Raw genomic sequence first — 21,274 nt, forward strand, 5'->3', positions numbered from 1 at the left:
ACTTTGGCTTCAGTTTTAATAAAACTATCAAGAACTACTTTACAGTTTATGAAACTGAGGCCCTGAAAGCTGACTTGATGAGCCACTTGGGGTCAGAACTGGCTGGCACTGAGGGTCACTTGATTGAACAGAAATGTTTTTACCTTTCTGACTCGCTGGGTGGCAAAGCTTAGACAGGAGTCTCTCTCTCTCTTTTTGTAGCTATGTCTGGGTGTGTTTCACCCTTTGTTGGAGAAACCTCTTTTGTGCTACTTTAAATTCCCTACTTAGCGTTAATAACTGTTTATCATTATATTTAGTAATTGTTATTTCAGAATATTATTAATAGGGACTACTTACTGAGTGTTTACTATGTACATACAGTATGTTTATATTATGCACCTGCTAAGAATTTTGCACTCTAGGCCAGGCACAGTGGCTCATGCCTGTAATCCCAGCACTTTGGGAGGCTGAGACAGGCAGATCACTTGAGCCCAGGAGTTTGAGAGCAGCCTGGCCAGCATGGTGAAACCCCATCTCCACTAAAAATACAAAAATTAGCCAGGCACGGTAGTGGGCGCCTGTAATCACAGCTACTCAGGAGGTTGAGGCAGCAGAATCACTTGAACCCGGGAGGCGGAGGTTGCAGTGAGCTGAGATCACACCACTGCACGCCAGCCTGAGCGACAGAGCGAGACTCAGGTCTCCAAAAAAAAAAAAAAAGAATTTTGCACTCTAAGCTTTAAGCACACTTAAATACTCTCAACAACCTGTGGTGCAGATATAATATTGTTACACTGATTTTACAGAGGAGGAAACTGAGGCTTAAGGAGGTTAGAAAATCTTCCAAGTTCGTCACATAGGTAGTCGGTTGGGCAGCTCGGATTCAATGCCAGGTTTACCTGACTTTAAAGCCCATGACCTTAACAATTATGCCTTATTAATTTCCTTTTGCAGATATTCACTCAGGAAATTTGGCTTTAGCTCAGTCAGTTTATTGGAGAGTTTATTTAAATAACCGAAAGGACTGGGTGTGGTGACTCATGCCTATAATTCCAACACTTTGGGAGGCTGAGGCAAGAGTATCACTTGCGCCCAGGAGTTCAGGACCAGCCTCAGCAACATAGTGAGACCTTGTCTCTATACAAACTAAACAAATGTAGCCGATCACAGTGGTGAGTGCTCGTAGTCCTAGCTACTTGGGAGGCTGAGCTGGGAAGATCACTTGAGCCTGGGAGGTGGAGGCTGCAGTGAGCCACCATCGTACTCTGTCTCCAGCATGGGAGATAGAGCAAGACTGTCTCAAAAAATAAATAAAGATGGCCAGTGGTTGGGTGTGGTGACTCATGCCTGTAATCCCAGCACTTTGGGAGGCCTAGGCGGGTGGATCATTTGAGGTCAGGAGTTCAAGACCAACCTTGGCAACATGGTAAAACCCTGTCTGTACTAAAAATACAAAAATTAGCTGGGTGTGATGGTGCATGCCTGTAGTCCCAGCTACTCAGGAGACTGAGGCATAAGAATTGCTTGAACCTGAGAGGCGGAGGTTGCAGTGAACTGAGATCGAGCCACTGCACTCTAGCCTGGGCAACAGAGCAAAACTCCATTTCAAAAAAATAAAATTAAGATAAATAAATAAATAAATAAATGCCTGAAGCGTGTACATTTTTCTTAATTCTGGCCCTGCTACACTGGGGTCAAATAAAACTTAAGGCCAAAAAATAAATAAATAAATAAATAAAATATGGAGGAAATAGGCAAAAAAATAATAATAATAATAATAAATAATAGCACAATATTTGATATTTAAATGCTCGTTTAAATTCTCAAAAATGAAATATTAAAACACACAATGCAATAATTGCGCTCCAAAAAAAACCCAAAAAACTTAAGGCCAGGCGTGGTGGCTCATGCCTGTAATCCCAGCACTTTGGGAGGCTGAGGTGGGAGGATCACTTAACTCCGGAGTTTGAGACCAGCCTGAGCAATATAATGAGACCCCCAACTGCATTTATAAAAAATAAGATAATTAAATTAAATTTTAAAAATGTAAAAATATCTTAAGAGTTCTTGGCTCTGGACTAAGTCACAAATGCATATATTTAAGTTGCCACTTGGTCTAAGGATCTAATGTCTAACTAAAGCCTATGGAGCCCTCAAGGAGTCCTTCCTCAAAGGTCTAGTCTCAAATGGGGTCCATGACCATGGTGTGTGACAGTAACCTGGTGTCAGTCTGGAGAAAGAGTCCAGGTAAACATTTGGCAAAGTGGTCCCTCCACTATGGACATTCAGTATTTGGTGTTTCAGATAGTAGTGAAATGGATAACTTGATGGCTTCCTGTAATTCCCAGATGCCAGGCTTTGTGCTAAATCAGACTCTTCACATTCTGAATCCTTACAATGATCACATGAAGAAAGTCCTTTTCTTATTTTCATTTCTATGAGAAAATCAAGGTTCAGAGAGGTTAAGTAATTTGGCCAAGGTCACCTGGCTTACATGTGAATTTTTAAGTAAAAAATATTTAAAATATATTTTAATGAATATATTCACATATTCATTAAAAACATGAATATGTGAATATCATGTGAATTATTTATTTGGCTAACTCATTTGCAAAGGCTGTTAGGTATAATTAAACAACAGAGACCGTGGGTTGACAAGGATAAAAATGTCTTGGCTGCCGGGTGTGGTGGCTCACACCTGTAATCCCTACACTTTGGGAGGCTGAGACAGGAAGATCTTTGAGGCCAGGAGTTCATGACCAGCCTGGGCAACATAGTGAGACTGTATCTCTACAAAGAAAGCAAGAAATTAGCCAGGTGTGGTGGCACACACATGTAGTCCCAGCTACTCGGGAGGCTGAGGTGGGAGGATCACCTGAGCCCAGGAGGTCCAGGCTGCAGTGAGCCGTGATGACACCACTGCACTCCAGCCTGGGCGACAGAGTGAGATCTTGTCTCCGAAAAAAGAAAAAGAAAAAGAAAAAGAAAAAAAAAAATGTTTTGGAAAGGAATGCCAGGATTTAGAGAAGTTACTTAAAAATTATGTCTTAAATCAGACTTGTAGTTTGCTTTGTATTGCCTTGCATGACACATGTCAGGAAGCTCACCAAGGAGGGGAGTTTATAGGCCCAGATCGCAGTAATAACCTTTACTCTGAATTTTGGTCTGAAAGACTTTTCCTTTGTCTGGAGCTGGGCTGGCTTTGTGATATCGTGCCGCAGCAGACCCGACAGTGTCTCCAAGGCAGAGCTCATTGCCTGGAGTTTTCCCACTGCACTGAACGAGAATTTATTTGGCCTTTCATGAAATTCAGATTGTTCCATTTATGCAGTCCTGTTTAAGTGACAGGCACCGAATATGGTTGCTTTCAGGCAAGTTATTTTGTTTGACTAGGGGCCTAGTGGAGTTCGGGATACACAGATGGCCATCCAAAAATGTTAAAAGAAAGAAAGAACTTGATCCTCACAGCATCTCTGAGAAGTGGTTCCTAAATTTATCACAATCTTGCAGATGTGTAAGCTGAGGCGTGGAGTTCAAGCAGTGTGCTCAAAGCCACGTGTAGGTGACAGTGCCTGATTTCGGATGCAGATAACTCTAAGGCCAGTCTGCTGCATCTCTTACCAGTTTCTGGAAAAACCTCAAGGGAAAAACCACAGCAAATTTTTAGAGTTCTAGTAATTTCTTTTCCCCTATTACAACACGTATTCCCATAAACCAAGGACTGTGTGATTAGTCAATAAACAAAAAGAAATGTATAAAGTATCTGTCACTCATAACATTCTTGTTTCTTGCAGTTTCCAAGGTGGCTAGATCCATCAGAAGCTGAAGCTGTGGAGAACGCTCTCAGGGGCCTTTGCCACTTCTTGGAGTAGAAGCCGACAGAGACCTGTTTGGAAACGTCTCCTTCACACACCAGGTTGCTACCGAGGTCTTTTTCATGTTGCAATCAGAGCAGTTGCTTGTGTTTTTTAGTGCTTGAATGATTTTAGAGATAAAGTCAGTTTCTGCTTCTTGACCGGGAGGCGTTGTGTGTGTGTGTGTGTGTGTGTGTGCGAGCGCGCGCGTGTGTTGGGCGAAGACAGATCTAAGCTCTCCCTGAGAGGGGAAGAGTAGATTGCACAAGTGGGGTTGGTTGGCTATACAGAAATTGCCCCACATTTAATCTGTTTGCCAATGAGGAAGCCCCTTATCTTCAAAAAAGGCAAGAAAGACAGACTTCATTTTCCCCCTTCTCTTTCTGTTCCAGTTGAAGACTAGGCTTTGGAGGTTTTCAAAGTAGACGGTGCTTGGATGGGCGGCGAGAAGTAACATTCTGCAAATCACCGTCAGAGGTCCTGAGGACACAGACCTACCTGGCTTGCCTTCCCCTCGCTGAATGGCGTGTGCTGCAGCCGCCCACTGAGGGCTCTTTTCCCTGGGATTCTGGACTTGCGAGTAGGACAGCAGGCTGGGAAGATGCTGAGTTCCATCAAGTGCGTGTTGGTGGGCGACTCTGCTGTGGGGAAAACCTCTCTGTTGGTGCGCTTCACCTCTGAGACCTTCCCGGAGGCCTACAAGCCCACAGTGTACGAGAACACGGGGGTGGACGTCTTCATGGATGGCATCCAGATCAGCCTGGGCCTCTGGGACACAGCCGGCAATGACGCCTTCAGAAGCATCCGGCCCCTGTCCTACCAGCAGGCAGACGTGGTGCTGATGTGCTACTCTGTGGCCAACCATAACTCATTCCTGAACTTGAAGAACAAGTGGATTGGTGAAATCAGGAGCAACTTGCCCTGTACCCCTGTGCTGGTGGTGGCCACCCAGACTGACCAGCGGGAGATGGGGCCCCACAGGGCCTCCTGCATCAATGCCATGGAAGGGAAGAAACTGGCCCAGGATGTCAGAGCCAAGGGTTACCTGGAGTGCTCAGCCCTTAGCAACCGGGGGGTACAGCAGGTGTTTGAGTGCGCGGTCCGAACTGCCGTCAACCAGGCCAGGAGACGAAACAGAAGGAGACTCTTCTCCATCAATGAGTGCAAGATCTTCTAAACCCCAAGAGGCTTCACACAACACTTATGTATGTGCCCCAAAGACTAATGGGGAGAGGGAGGGCCGGGAAGCCAGGAAAGCTTGGTGTTTTCTCTGGGTACTCCCCAAGCAGTGTCTCCTTTCGGATACAGTTATTGATGAGGCTTGGCCACTGGATGTTTTCACTAACTACACTCTACAAGTGAACTCCTTGCCCAGGCCGGTCAGAAAATCCCTTGGGGAACTGTAATGACTATTCCATTTTTGATTAAAATAGTGAAATAGTCTCCACAATTTTGGACGATGAAGTGAGTTTTTCAAAGAATTCCGTATTTAAAGACACATTTTATTTAACTAATAACAAAATGGATTGCTTTTGTATATATTTAGTTTTCACACTTGGAAAATCTTTTCCTACATCCTCGAAAACAGAAACTCCTGTGTGAGTGAAATACCTGTACGGAGCTCTGCCATATGTTTGTAGTGTTACTATTTTCACCTCAAGTAGAAAGTCTGTTGAAACCACTTGGCTGCTGGATTTAAATGGGTAATCAAATTTTAAAATGACCATAAATGAATCTTTGCAATTTATTTTCTACCTACCTGTTATTCAGAATTGGATATAAAATACAGTTCCATAGGATATCCTAATACTGCCTAATGATTTTAAAGTTATCACTGTATTTTTCTGAAATGATAAAACATCATTCATTTATTTACAATATTGTCTTTCACTCAACTCCAGTTATGCACTAAATATTCTCCTCTCATTCACCATGACTGATTGAAACACCATCTTTCAGGTAGAGAATCAGACTGCTCCAAGCAATAGCAACAGAACTTGAAACAGAAGCGAGAGAGTGTCACTTACACTTCTGGTAGGGTGGTTCCCAGGTGATTGCACGTCCTGTGAAAGACAGTGGGCTCAAAGTTCTGTTAACTTGACAAATTTCTTATACATTTGTCTAAACTGAGCTGTTGTGGCAACATAATTTATGAATTGTAGGATCTAATTAGGATTATTGGGAGGGTATCTACATATATATGTGTATGTAAGGGAAAAGGTAGAATTTACAGCCTTCAAAAAAGAAAAATCAAATTCCAAACCCAGGAAAAAGAAAGCTCTATAGCAACTGCTCAGATAACAGAAAGTTATCAGGGGAAATACTGAGTAAATAGATACACATATACTCGCACGCAACCTGCTCTCACACACACAACTCAAACCCCATTCTATCGAATAGTTTAAAAGCAATGGTGTTGCTCATCTGTTAAAGTTGAGAATAGAGGACTATATAACTTAAGGTAGAAATTGCAAAGGCTGGGCTGGGTGCGGTGGCTCATGCCTATAATCCCAGCACTTTGGGAGGCTGAGGCAGGTGGATCATGAGGTCAGGAGTTCGAGACCATCCTGGGCAACATGGTGAAACCCCGTCTCTACTAAATATACAAAAATTAGCTGGGTGTGGTGGCAGATGCCTGTAGTTCTAGCTACCTGGGAGACTGAGGCAGAAGAATTGCCTGAACCCGGGAGGAGGAGGTTGCAGTGAGCCAAGATTGTGCCACTACACTCCAGCCTAGGCAACAGAGGGAGACTCCATCTCAAAGAAAAGAAAGAAAGAAAGAAAGAAATTGCTAAGGCTGGCGCCTAGATAGATCAATCAATTACTGCTCTAATCAAAACTTAGAAACACTCTGAACCACCTTTCTGAAGGTACATCATTGTTATGGGGTAATGTGACTATTACACGCAAAAGGTAAGGTGGCTGGCATAAATGACTTTGATTAGAGTTATGTTGACATAGCCAAACCAGTTTCTCTGTTCCCTTGTGTGGTCAATTCCTTACAACTATAATCAGTATCAAAAACCAAATGTGTGCTCATTCACACATTGCTTTCTCCTTCTCTCTCTCCTCCTATCCACAGCCAGTAAAAGGCCTGAGACTGGGCTCTTAATCTCCGGTGGGAGGATTGCCTCGGTTCCCTGGGGCTGACACAGTTGCCTTCACCCAGACTTCTCAGCACTCCAGGCCATGGCTTGTACTCACCTCTGAGTCACCCACCTCCTTTGATTCGAGAGCCCTGTCTCTAGTTCTCAGCTCAGGGCGGGGAGTGGGAGCTTGAAAGATGACAGGGCAGGGGGCTTGAAAGATGACCGAGCAGGGGAGGGGAAGGGATCTCATATCCTCTGATATCCCTGGGATTCTCTTCTCTCTCAACACGCAGTCTTAAATCATGAAATGCAGGTGTTCAGGGCCAGCCTTTGTGGTGAGAGGTATTTAACATGTCAGTGGGAAGGAATTTCTATTCACTGCAGTGGGCTGTCCCCAAGGCTTTTCTTTTTCTCTTGTTGAAGAGAGACAGGGGTGGGTATCTGAAAGTGGGAAGGGCCACCATACATGATCCTAAGTAAGGAAAGAGGAGGTGGTTCCATGTTGGCAGCAGAGCAGGAAGGGAAGGCCAGAGATGGCACAGTCAAATGGCTTTGCTGTCACGTGGCCAAGGACACACAGGTGAGACCTCCACCTGTTGGCAGGAGCCAAACTTCACAGCTCCCTCTGGGAAACCTCACACCTGAGGCCAGGAATCTATGTGTAAACCCTTTCCGGTGGTGGAAGCTGGCAGAAATGGAGCCAATAAGTGTCTTTCTTCCTGCTAGACTGCTGTTCTTGAAGGCAGCACTGCCTCCTGGTCTCCTCAGTGTCCCCAGGGCTCAGCACAGGGAAGGCAATGGAGCTAAAGTTGTGTTGAACTAAATTGGAAAGAAAGACAGTAATTGGGCTTCTGTGCCGCACAGTGGTTACAGAAAGGAAGCAGACCCTCACTAGCCTTGCAGGGGTAAGAAGAAAAACAGGTCATCTGGGTAGAATCCATGTGTTGTGTGTTGTACATGAGCACATACTTACTTTTGCCTACCTAGATGCAGACACAGGTTTCTTATACTTCAAAATTTGTGGTACCTTTCTGTAAACTATTGCATATCGATTCTTAACTATTCCAAGTAGCAACATTAAATATATTCTTGATGACATTAAAGAGTTAATTCATGGTCGGGTAATTCATTCTTGCCTCTGTCCGTCTGGGCTGCTATAGTGGAAAACCATAGACTAGGGGGACTCAACAACAGAAATTTATCTCTCACAGTTCTGGAGGCTGGGGAGTCCAAGGCCAGGGACAGCATGGTTGGGTTCTGGTGAGACCCCTCTGCCTGGTTTGCAATGGCTGTCTTCTTGCTGTGTTCTCACATGGTAGAGCACGAGATCATCTTTCTGGTGTTTCATCTTCTAAGGACACTAATCCCATTCATGAGGGCTCAACCCTCATGATCTAATACTTCCCAAAGTCCTCACCTTCAAATGCCATCACATTGGGGATTAGGCCTCAATATTTCGAGATTGTGGGGACACAAACTTTCCATCCATAGCAATTCCTACTTTACACTGACTAGTTAACTGGGCAGCAGAATCCAGTGTGGTAACAAGAAATCTAGAAGCATCCTGATTAAGTTTGTTCAGTGCTTCAGATGTGCTGTGCCAGTCACCGTGTGAAGCACTCTTTTGCCACATGTGTGTAGGCCCACATTATACTGAGTCCCATCTTACATGAGGAAACTGAGGCTCAGCATGTTGATGTGATAAGGCCAAGCCTGTGCAGCAGGTGAGTGGCTGCCCCAGGAGTCTCAAGTAGGTCTGTGTGACTCCAAAGCTCTGCTCAAAACCACCCTGCCCCACTTCCTCCCAGAGCAGCTTGACTGAATGGCTTCGCCACATCCGACCTCATGTAGCCTGCAGCCCCGCCCCCGTCAGTCAAGTAGCCTGTGTTTTAAAAAATATATTTTTAAATAAAATATTCCAAGTCTGACCTTTGTCCTCCCCTTTTCTTTCTGGCAATGAGAATGGGACCCACCTATATCACACAATACCATCATTTGCAAAGGTCTCCATTCCAACCCTTGGTATTTAAAGCATGATTCCAAAGGCTGATTGCATGTAAATTGGCAGAGATGAGATACACCATGATTTAATGTTATAAAAAGCTTGGGAAATATTGTCTTTTTCTTTTTTTATTAAAAAACTTTTTTTGAGATAGGGTTTTGCTCTGACACCCACAATGGAGTGTAGTGGTGTGATCATGGCTCACTGCAGCCTCAACTTCTAGAGCTCAAGCGATCCTCCCACCTCAGCCTCCCAAGTAACTGGGACCACGGGTGCATGCCACCACACTTGGCTAATTTTAAAATTTATTGTAGAGACAGGGTCTTGCTATGTCGCCCAGACTGGTCTTGAACTCCTGGGCTCAAGCGATCTTCTCACCTTGGCCTCCCAGAGTGCTAAGATTACAGGTGTGAGCCACTGTGCCCATCCAGTATTCTCTTTCTCTTCTTTTTTTTGTTGGTTGATTGGTTGGTTGGTTGGTGTTTTTGTTTTTTTGGGATGGAGTTTTGCTCTTGTTGCCCAGGCTGGAGTGCAATGGTGCAATCTCGACTCACTGCAACCTCTGCCTCCTGGGTTCAAGTGATTCTCCTGCCTCAGCTTTCCAAGTAGCTGAGATTACAGGCATGTTCCATCATGCCTGGCTAATTTTGTATTTTTAGTAGAAACAGAGTTTCACCATGTTGGTCAGGCTGGTCTTGAACTCCTGACCTCAGGTGATCCACCCACCTCGGCCTCCCAAAATGTTGAGATTACAGGCATGAGCCACCGTGCCTGGCCAATATTCTCTTTTTCTTATCTCACTTTTCCACCCCTCAGGTTTCAGGTATTTCCTTTGAATAAGGGAGTGACAGGGAAGAGGAGAGTCCGCCTCTTTTCTTTCAAGGATTTGGTACTTAGGAGGGGTCCTTTACGCAGAATGAGATGTGATGGAAGGACTCACTTTGGCGCATCTGTAGAGTGACATGACAGAGGGGACGGGGCTCTGTGAGTGCTCGGCCCCAGTGCAAGAAAGCAATGCTTACAAGGTGAGTGGGATCAGTACAACTCAATAGTAGGAACCTACTTTTCCTGAGACTGTATCTGTCCGGATAAAGCAAAGAAACATAATCAATGGCTAAGATGTCAAGCAGGTTTTCACAGGAAATGATAAGCTCAAAACTTATTTGTGCTATAAGTTCATAAAAAGTTATTGATTAAACCTAAAGTCTACATTAACTTTTTGATAGATTCTAAAATGCATCCTGACCTGGAACTTAATATTAATAGTAGATAGAAAGCCATGATGAGGGAGTGGAGAGACCATACAATTGTGATGTATTTTGGGGTCAGAAAATCTGGGTTGTGTGTCTTTCAGCCTTAGTGCCCCTTTCTTAAAGCAGAGATACGAATTCCTAGGATACTCTATAAATATTGGTACAATAATGATTGTGGACCAGGCTCGGTGGCTCACACCTGTAATCCCAGCACTTTGGGAGGCCGAGGCAGGTGGATCACCTGAGGCCAGGAGTTCAGGACCAGCCTGGATAACATGGTGAAACCCCATTTCTATTAAAAATACAAAAATTGGGCTGGGTGCGGTGGCTCACACCTGTAATCCTGGCATTTTGGGAGGCTGAGGCGGGTGGATCACGAGGTCAAGAGATAGAGATCATCCTGGCCAACATGGTGAAACTCCATCTCTACAAAAATACAAAAATTAGCCAGGCATGGTGGCGGGTGCCTGTAGTCCTGGCTACTTGGGAGGCTGAGGCAGGAGAATCACTTGAACTGAGGAGGTGGAGGTTGCAGTGAGCCAAGATTGCGCCACTGCACTCCAACCTGGTGACACAGCTAGACTCCGTCTCAAAAAAAAAATAAAAAATAAAAAATTAGCCAGCCATAGTGGTGGGCACCTGTTATCCCAACTACTCAGGAGGCTGAGGCAGGAGAATCACTTGAACCTGGGAGGCAGAGGTTGCAGTGAGCTGAGATCGTGCCATTGCACTCCAGCCTGGGCGACAAGAGCAAAACTGTCTCAAAAGAAAAAAAAAAAAAAAAGAGAGAGAGAGAGACAGATATACAGAGATACTTCCCCTTTACAGTTACTTTTCAAAATGTCCCAGTTTTGGCCAGGAGCTTGAGACAAGCTTGACCAACATGGCAAAATCCTGTCTCTACTAAAAATACAAAAGTTAGCCAGGTGTGGTTTCAGATGCCTGTAAACCCAGCTACTCTGGAGGCCAAGGCAGGAGAATCACTGAAACCCGGGAGGCAGAGATTGCAGTGAGCCGAGATTGCACACTGCACTCCAGCCTGGGGGATAGAGCAAGACTATGTCTCGAAAACAAAAAACAAAAAACAAAACACAAAACAAAACAAAAAAACACAAAATGTCCCAGTTTTACCACGTAATTTTGGCATAACTAAACTTGACCAGCTAAAAATTATATGTATAATTATATTAAGTGTTCATTACACTTGCTAATTTAAGATGGTGACAACGATCCTTGTTACATACTGCAGGGAAATGGTGATGATGAGAGCTTGGCAGTCTTCCTACAGGAGCTTCCTTCTGTCATTCTTCCGATAATAAAGTCTCAGGTAATTCACATCCCACTGTCCTGGCTGCTCTCTGCTTGCTGCCCCCATGTCCTCATTTCCATCTTCCACCTTTCCCTGCCTTCCTCTGGGCCTGGGAGGTTAAGCCTGTGGACTGAATCACCTGGATCTCTTCCTGCCTGTCTTCCACTTGAGTTCAACCAGTAGGACACTCTGGCAGGAAATCAGAGGGTAGGAGGGGAGAACAGCTGGGTGTTTTATCCCTATACATTTCCGGCTTTGGCGCTACTTATTTGGCAACAGTCATGAGTCCCTCCGTGGCTCCAGCTTCTACTGGGAAGCTTCTCTTCCATGATTCCAGCTTCCACTGGGCCCTAGGGTGGTGCTTCCTCTCCTCGCCTTCAGCCCTATGCGGGGTAATGGCTTCCTGCTGGTCCTCATCTTTGGATGCAGCAGCATCCTTGATGTGGTCCCTTGACCCTGACCTAAGTAGTGATTTCATTCAAGTCTCTTCATTCGAACTACCTGGAATAAATTTCATTTCCTGTAGAACTCTGAGTGATGCACTCATTAGTTATCTACATAGTCTGTCATTAAATGATTACTCAAATCCCTACTGAAAGATATGAGTTGGAGGTCTGGGCAATTGGGTTTTCCTGAGCCTCAAAACCTAGGAAATACCACTCAATATCTATTTGCTTGGAAGAAAAAGGAGGAGGTTGGTTAATTCTAATCTGAATGAACAAAAGAATAGTTCTGGGATAGCAGCATTCAAATATTGTGGATCTTCTAACAATATATTTATATTCAAGAAGCTCTGCTATTATCCATAATATATAAAGAATAACCATAAATCAATAAGAAAAACAGCCCAGTTTTAAACCAGATACTTCCCAGAAGAAAAAATATACATGACCAATAAACACTAGAAAAGGTGCTTCATTTCATATGTACTCAGGGGAATGAAAACAAAACCCACCCATAAAATATCATTTTCAAACCACCATATTGGAAAGAGAATTAAAAAATATGACATTGGCTGGGCATGGTGGCTCATGCCTATAATCCCAGCACTTTGGGAGGCTGAGACTGCCCAACACGGTGAAACCCCATCTCTACTAAAAATACAAAATTAGCCTGGCATGGTGGCACATGCATGCCTATAATCCCAACTACTCGAGAGGCTGAGGCAGGAGAATTGCTTGAACCTGGGAGGTAGAGCTGAGACTGCACCACTACACTCCAGCCTGGGTTACAGAGCAAGACTGTGTCTCCAAAAAAAAAAAAAAAATAGCCAGTGTGGTGGCATGTGCCTGTAGCCCTAGCTACTGCAGAGGCTGAGGCAGAAGAATCACTTGAACCTGGGAGGAAGAGATTGCAGTGAGCTAAGACCACATCATTGCACTCCATCCTGGGCAACAGAGCAAGACTGTCTCAAAAAAAAAAAAAAGGAGGAAGGCATGACACTATTGAGCATTAATAAGGAAATGAAACAACAAGAACTCAGATGCTGCTTGCGGGAGTGTAAACTGGTATAAAATTTTGGCATTACTCAGTAGTGTTGAATATCCTATACTCTTAACCCAGAAATGTCATGCTCTAGGGATATGTTGGCATAGATTTTCTGGGAGACGTATATGAAAATGTTATTAGTAGCATTGTAGGTAATAGCAAAAACTAGAAATGACTCAATGGCATCAATAGAGAATGGCTAAAAAATGGTGTATTCACACATGGAATATTATGCAGCAATAAAAAAAGAATAAATTTTAGCTATACATATCAATATGAATGAACATAGACAATGCTGAAGGAAAAAAGCAAGTAGTAAAATAATATATGGAGCATGATTATCAAATGCAAGCAAAACATAATAGTATTAGGGTTAAAACTTGTTTTCTGCCGAGTGTGGTGGCTCACGCCTGTAAACCCAGCACTTTGGGAGGCTGAGGGTGGTGGATCACTAGGTCAAGAGATCGAGACTATCCTGGCCAACATGGTAAAACCCCATCTCTACTAAAAATACAAAAATTTGCTGGGCGTGGTGGCACGCACCTGTAGTCCCAGCTACTCAGGAGGCTGAGGCAGAGGAATTGCTTGAACTGGGGAGGGGGAGGTTGCAGTGAGCTGAGATGGTGCCACTGCACTCCAGCCTGGTGACAGAGCAAGACTTCATCTCAAAAAAAAAAAAAAAAAAAGTACGGAAATCATTAACACATCATTCAAGTAAGTGATTACTTCTTCTGGGGAGAAAGGTGATCAGGGTCCCACAGGTGTGTCACAGGTATCGGTAATGTTCTATTTTTAAGTTTGGGACATGGATACTTGAGTATTCATTAATTTTTTTCTATTATTTATTCTTCAAAATATCCAGATATATTTTATGTATTCTTTTGTGTGCATGATATAATTAATTTTAAAAAATTTAAAGTTCAGGTTCTAAAGCAAAATTGTCTGAACTTGAATCTCAGCTCTGCCACCTTGCATAAGTTAACTAACCTCTTACACAAGCTCTGCAGCCTTGTGTGAGTTAACTAGCCTCTCTGTGTGTCAGTTTCCTCATCTGTAAAATGGAGAAAATAATATAGTGAGCATTAAAGGAGCTAATGTGGGTAAAGGCTTCACCATGTCTAGTACAATAAATGGCAGCTATGCCATTCCGTTGTTTTACACCTCAGAGCTGGCAGGATTCTGCTGTTTATGGATGAAGACACAGGTATTGAGACCATTGCCTGACCTGCCTAAGCTCACAAATTTGTGGCAGACCCAGACCACCTCACTCTTCCTACTCTTTGCTTCTCTTTTCTGTAAACTTCCTAAGAAGAGAGGAACCTGGGGTTTTTACTTGTTCACTTTTCATATATTTGCCTTTCAATCCATGTTTGCTGTACTTGAATTATTTCTAGTATTGTTTAGCACAAATAGGTACCTTTCAGTATCTCACAAAAGGGATCAACAGAGGCTCAATCTCTTACTGTATGTGAAGACATCTCCATTCACCTGTTTATTCATTCAGAATGTACTGAGTTCTTTAGGTTCTTTACAGGGTTGATTCGGAGAAAGTGGAGGACTCAGTGACTAACAGAGCATCTCTCCATAGCTGGACTTGCCACGTTGTTTCCTATTTACTTGTATTTCTATCATTGCACCTTGGCCTTAGTGTCAAGCTGTGCAATAGCCAAAGTTCCCGCTTTCATGGAGTTTAAGGCTTTAATTAGGGATAGGGGTGCAAACAGTAGTTATAAAATAAATAGATAAGATCGATGTAGCTGGGTGCAGTGGCTTACGCCTGTAATCCCAGCACTCTGGTAGGCAGATCATGAGGTCAGGAGATCGAGATCATCCTGGCTAACACGGTGAAAACCCGTCTCTACTAAAATACAAAAAATTAGCTGGGCGTGGTGGCGGGTGCCTGTAGTCCCAGCCACTCAGGAGGCTGAGGCAGGAGAATTGCTTGAACCCGGGAAGTGGAGGTTGCAGTGAGCTGAGATCATGCCACTGCACTCCAGCCTGGGCCACAGAGCAAGACTCTGTCTCAAAAAAAAAAAAAAAAAAAAAAAGAGCAATGAACAATGTAGATGGATGATGGGTGCTGTGAAGAAAATATATTAGGAAAAGAGAGAGAGGATATTTAGTATCTTGGTAGGAGAGCGAGGACTGATTGAGGAGAGGTCTGAACGATGTTGACAGACCACATCAGTGATCTGGTTTTAACACAAACAACTCCTTTGAAAAAGAAAGCAGGCTTCGGTTTTTCCCTGTTGCCCTGAGAGGGACACACGTGCTTTTTGCTGTGATGAGTGTTGGATGTTGCACAGCGCCCTCCAGCAGCGACTGCCTTCACTGGGTGGGGATTCTAAGCCATCTGTCTGCCTGCTGGGAATGACTGAACTGGGGGGGTTTCAGGGGATGGATTAACAAATAGACCAGAACAGAAAATTGGCATGATTCATAGAAGCAGGATCGTGCTGGGGGTTACACAGGCAAGCGGTTTCTAATGGATTCTGGACAAAAGGAAGGAAATGATTAGAACTCGGGGCCTACATAGGACTCGAAGTAGAGTGAAGAGCTCGCCTGCAGGGCCCTGAGGAGCGATTCCAAGAATCTGCAGGATGAGCATGTATGTTTGTGGCAGCACAGGCTTGAGAAGCAGCAAGGTTGCAGCTTGCTGGAGCCCAGCTGCTGATGCAGTGGAACGTCCTTCATAGCCATGTTTAAATAGAACATAGTAAGGCGGCCCAATCTATCTGTAGAACATTTACACTAATTGAAACAGATAGGGGTGCAATTTACGAGTGAGTCACCAGAGCTAACCCAAGGGCAGTCGTTGCATCGTTGCATCGTAGATCTGTTGTCTTGGGGAATTGACTTACTGGGGTGTTGGACTGAAGATATTTTTTTTAAAAGTTTTCAGACAGCCCTAGATAAATCACTGCACATGTGTACTTCTCAAATACATCTCCTCCCTCTCCGCTTTCTCTTCCTCCTCTTCATGGCTTCTCTCTGCAGCCTGGGGTAACTCTCTCACCCAACTTTGATTGCTCTAGCATGAAACGGTGCTGTGCCCATAGTAATGCTGAACCACATTTCTTAAGTGAATCAGTCCTCACAGTCATCATCTCCACACATTAATTCATTTAGTACTTTAAAATTTTCCAAAGTGCTTTTCCTTGTCTTATTATAATGATTGCCAGTATTTGCTCAGCACTCTAGAGGTTATAAAGTACTTTGTGTACGCCGTCTCCTATGACATCACAGCAATGCTGTGGTTTATTATTACTTGACTCATTTTGCAGGCAAGGAAGCTAAGGTTCAGGAATGCTAAATGACTCATCTGTGCCCACGTAACTAATGCTTGGCAGAATCAGGATTTGTACTTAGATCTCTCGCTTCAAACTCCCTTTTTTCCATTTGATGATGCTTTCATCTGAGGCTCAGGATGACCCTGTGAGGTGTTAGTGTAAGAGATGAGGTCCAGGAGGGTGACATGGCTCATCCAGGCCACACACATGCCGTCACTGACCAGAAGTGAGATCTTCCATCCAAGCCTTGCCTGTCACTATTTTCACCCTTACCGTCAGAGCATATTTTTTTAACTGAACCCACTTACTGTGTGGTTGTCTGCTAGGCATTCATTGAGTAAACAGATATTGATGCTATCTCTGTTTAACAAATGGAATAGTCAGAAAGAAGGAAATAATCCATAAATCCAGGCCTCAAACTGTATTTGCCTTACTTCTCTGGATACTGCATGCAAACCCATACAATTTTTTTTCTCTCTTGTTAGTGTAGATCCTTTCATTGAGCCCAAACCTAAATCAACATGGCAGAACATTTTCCCCTGCTTCTCTGTTATTTACTGGACTCCCATTTTTTGGAGTTGAAAAGGACCTCAGGGCCGGGCGCGGTGGCTCAAGCCTGTAATCCCAGCACTTTGGGAGGCCGAGATGGGCGGATCACGAGGTCAGGAGATCGAGACCATCCTGGCTAACACGGTGAAACCCCGTCTCTACTAAAAAAAATACAAAAAACTAGCCATGCGAGGTGGCGGGCACCTGTAGTCCCAGCTACTCGGGAGGCTGAGGCAGGAGAATGGCGTAAACCCAGGAGGCGGAGCTTGCAGTGAGCTGAGATCCGGCCACTGCACTCCAGCCTGGGCGACAGAGCGAGACTCCATCTCAAAAAAAAAAAAAACAAAAAAACAAAAAAACAAAAGGACCTCAGGGAGGATTTAACCCAATCCTATCATCCTACAGATGAAGAAACTGACTGTCCTCATTGCCCAAGATACACAGATGGCTTCGGGCAAGTCGGGACTTGAGGGCCAGGTTTCAGCTCCCAAGGGCTCTCACTTCTTCCTGCAGGCCTCGGAACTTCCAGCCTCTGACCTGGAGCTTTAGATTCTGCCTATTCATTTCAGGTTTCTGTGATGGAAGTTTAAAGGCTTCTGGGCGTGGTGGCTCACGCCTGTAATCCCAGCATTTTGGGAGGCCGAGATGATCAGATCACCTGAGGTCAGGAGTTTGAGACCAGCCTGGCCAACATTGTGAAACCCCATCTCTACTAAAAACACAAAAGTTAGCCAGTTGTGGTGGCAGGTGCCTGTAGTCCCAGCTACCTGGGAGGCTGAGGCAGGAGAATCACTTGAACCTGGGAGGGAGAGGTTGCAGTGAGCCAATCTAGCCTGGTTGGCACAAGTGAAAGAAATCATAACGGAAAGAGATTCTTTATATTGATGTTTTTCTAGGTCTATCCTAAGAAAACTCACAAATATTGCACATTCATTGGTGAAAAGATTAGAAGCAATGAAACAAAAAGATGATAATAAAAATCACTTCAATAACCACTGTTACATCTTTTTTTTGTCTCTACCCTTCCAGACTTTTTCTTATCCACATATGTGTGTAGTTTTACAAAAATAGGCTCGTATGTTGCAATCTGATTTGCAATCTGCTTTTTTCATTTATTATATTGTGAACAGCTTTCAGTATCAGTATGTTAACGAATATACATACTCCTACACTGTGTAATGGCAGTGTGTTAGTTAGCCTAGATTTTTTCAAGGAACCTGTAACTATGTTTGTTTACTGTATCCATGGGCTTCTAAGGTGGGTGTGTGTGTGTGTGTATGTGCATGCACACATGTGTATATATATACACATACACATATATATGGATACATGCATATATATAAATAGCCTTGCTTAGGCTCATAGTAATAACCTCAGATATATCCAGCACTATGTATTTTACATATATTAATTTATTTACTTCTCGTAAGCACCCAAGATAAAAGTACAATTTTCATCCCCACTTCGCAGATGAGAAAAGTTACTCACGGTTAGACACTGCATGTGGTAGAGTCAGGATTCAGTCCAGGCAACCTGGCCCCCAGCCTGGCCTCCTGACTACCACCCTTCCAATAATGGGCCCACCTATTTGGTTACACACTCTAACTCCTTGGTTACATAAACTGGGAGGGCCTATAGGGAACATCCAGTCCCAGAAAGAAAAATTTTAGTATGACAGATGTCCGTATGAAAATGTCATAAAAGTATGACAGATGTCCATACTAAAAGAAATCCAGAGAGTTCTTTTCTTTTTTTTTTCCTCTGAGACGGAGTCTTGCTCTGTTGCCCAGGCTGGAGTGCAGTGGTGTGATCTTGGCTCACTGCAACCTCTGCCTCCCAGGTTCAAGCAATCCTCCTACCTCAGCCTCCTGAGTAGCTGGGATTACAGGTTTGCACCACCATGCCTGGCTAAATTTTGTATTTTTGGTAGAGACAGGGTTTTACCATGTTGGCCAGGCTGGTCTCCAACTCCTGACCTCAGGTGTTCCTCCTGCCTCGGCCTCCCAAAGTGCTGGGATTACAGGCGTTAGCCACTGTGCCTGGCCTTATCTCTGTTTTTCAAAAGCTCCATAGTGATTTAAAAGCACAATGAATCCTAAGCAGGGGGGGAAAAAAAAAAAGGACAAAGAGTTAGCAGGAAAAAAAATGAAAAAACAAACAAACAAACAAAAACAAAAACCAAAACCAAGAGCATATTAAAATGTAAACCTATTTTTAAAATTATTATTATGAAGCAGCATCACCTGGGGTAAATACCCAGGGTTCATCATCTTGCGCCAAGAAGATTTAGGATATGCACACACACAAGGAATTTAGGAGTGGAGGTTTAACAGGCAAAATAAAGAGAAAGGAGAATAGCTCTTCCCCTAGTGAAAGAGAGTGCCTTCCATAAGGAAAGACAAGCCAGTGGTGGAGTGCATCGGATTTTATAGGCAGGCTTGAGGAGGCGGTGTCTGATTTACGTAGGACCCACAGATTGGTTTGATCAGGTGTGACGTTTACACAGTGCTCAGTGAAGGCTGGCCACCCCACCCTAATCTTACCATGCCATTAAATGAGCTTTCCACTTGACTGGCCCCATATTGTCTGCTTCTTACTATACACGCAGCTGGCAAAGAGAAGGGAAGATGGAGCTGTCATTTTGGACATGCCTGGTCCCAGATAGCTTTTTTCCTGCTGGCATTCACTCGTGCAAGCTTTCCACTTGCTTGTCTATGTCTGCAGCTCGATTTTACAGGCTGTTCTTTGTTAGAAAATGATTTTGGGGCTACTTTTCATTAAAAAGGAAAACCTTACCGAGGATTCCCATACCCTCATTATCTGCTTAAGCAGTTTCTTCTTAACTCCTTTATTATTATTATTACTGTTTGAGAAGGAGCTTCGCTCTTGTCACCAGGCTGGAGTGCAATGGTGCAACCTCGGCTAGCTGCAACCTCCACCTCCTGGGTTCAAGCGATTCTCCTGCCTCAGTCTCCCAAGTAGCTGGGACTACAGGCACCTGCCACCATGCCCGGCTAATTTTTGTATTTTTAGTAGAGATGGGGTTTCACAGTGTTAGCCAGACTGGTCTGGAACTCCTGACCTCAGGTGATCCGCCTGCCTGGGCCTCTCAAAGTGCTGGGATTATAGTCATGAGCCACCATGCCCGGCTGAACTCTTGTATTATTTAGACTCAACAGACATTATCCAATTGCTATAAAACTTTTTCCATATGTCATTCTCTGAATTTCTGTGCTTACTTTTGTTGACCTGAAGGAGGAAATCGAGGCAAAATTAATATAGAGTCCATTTGGGCCAAGGCTAAGGACTGCAGCCCAGGAAACACTGAGAAGTTCTCCTGAGAATAAAGGAGAGTTTTTAAGGAAAAAAGCTTTTTTTTTTTTTTTTTTTTTTTTTTTTTTTTTAAATGAGATGGAGTCTCAGTCACCCAGGTTGGAGTGCAGTGGCACGATCTCGGCTCACTGCAAGCTCCGCCTCCCAGGCTCATGCCATTCTCCTGCCCCAGCCTCCCAAGCAGCTGGGACTACAGGTGCCTGCCACTATACCTCTATTTTTAGTAGAGACGGGGTTTCACCATGTTAGCTAGGATGGTCTCGATCTCCTGACCTAGTGATCCACCCATCTCGGCCTCCCAAAATGCTGGGATCACAGGCATGAGCCACAGTGCCCAGCCCAAGGAAAAAAGCTTTTAAGGAAAATAGGATGAATCAGGAAAAGGGGCAATTGCAAAAGTTGTTTTTCAGGAAATCTTGCAGGGTTACAGAAATAACGTTGATTAGTAATTGGCTATATATTGTTGAACTATAGTGTATTAATAATGTTGTCTAGCACATGGCATTGTTAGGTTAACTTGTGGATACTTGGTGATGACATTCAGTCTAGAGTCCATATAGCAGGAGGCTTCAAAATAAATACTTAGCTCAAGGTGGTAGGTGCCACTGAGGGTGTCCTGCAGACTCTGGCCAAGCAACAGATGAAGAAGGAAGTATGCTGGCACAGGTATATTACCTGACAGTGCAGCTAGGGAACTGCCGCTTAGCACCACCAATGAGAATGCAGCAGCAGCCACCATAAACCGGAAACACTCGCATTTATTTAGCACAGATTTAATGACAAAGGCTTAGAGCAAACACAGTTTGGGGTAATTAACATTGTTGACCCCCGAGTAGAAAGCAGTCCTGCATAGGAATGATCAAGGGTTGGTTTCTGGAGACATAAGTAAACAGATTTATCTAGATAAGTTCCTTTATATTCCTCTGTTATCTGCCCTTTGTTCTCAGCCGCCAGATAAGAGAATTTGGCTGCCTTCGCCATAATCCTCTCCCGAAGCTTTTGCAAAACCTCCCGGCCTTCCAAGAAGGTTTGTCTTTCCCTATAATTTTTCCTACCACCCTGACTGATCTCCTACACATAGGGGGTGGAGTGAGCCATGACTGCTGTCTCATTTTAATGCCTCTC

The 21,274-nt window shown here is 44.0% G+C and overlaps 2 protein-coding genes across 14 annotated transcripts in view; both read left to right on the plus strand.

Annotated features, from left to right (window-relative positions):
• RHOH (ras homolog family member H) overlaps window positions 1-21,274 on the plus strand; it is a 137,487-nt gene that overhangs the window by 46,980 nt on the left and 69,233 nt on the right. For 4 of the 9 annotated variants that reach the window (XM_015450267.4, XM_005554725.5, XM_045392283.3 and 1 more), the window contains 2 exons: window positions 3,777-3,898; window positions 4,229-5,286. In XM_015450267.4, coding sequence (XP_015305753.1) covers window positions 4,438-5,013 — 576 coding nt within the window. In that variant the 5' untranslated portion in view covers window positions 3,777-3,898; window positions 4,229-4,437 and the 3' untranslated portion in view covers window positions 5,014-5,286. Of the gene's footprint in view, window positions 1-3,776; window positions 3,899-4,228; window positions 6,087-11,429; window positions 12,015-21,274 lie in introns of those variants that run through there. The other 5 variants (XR_012434796.1, XR_012434794.1, XR_012434795.1 and 2 more) reach the window with 3 other exon arrangements.
• Window positions 4,911-21,274, plus strand: part of CHRNA9 (cholinergic receptor nicotinic alpha 9 subunit) — a 113,553-nt gene continuing 97,189 nt past the window's right edge. For all 5 annotated transcript variants that reach the window (XM_065544896.1, XM_065544897.1, XM_065544898.1 and 2 more), the window contains exons 1-2: window positions 4,911-5,539; window positions 11,430-11,507. The gene's annotated coding sequence lies outside the window, so the exon portion shown is untranslated. The remainder of the gene's footprint in view (window positions 5,540-11,429; window positions 11,508-21,274) is intronic.

This window comes from Macaca fascicularis, chromosome 5, assembly GCF_037993035.2.
Source record: "Macaca fascicularis isolate 582-1 chromosome 5, T2T-MFA8v1.1".
Classification (NCBI taxonomy): Eukaryota; Metazoa; Chordata; class Mammalia; order Primates; family Cercopithecidae; genus Macaca; species Macaca fascicularis.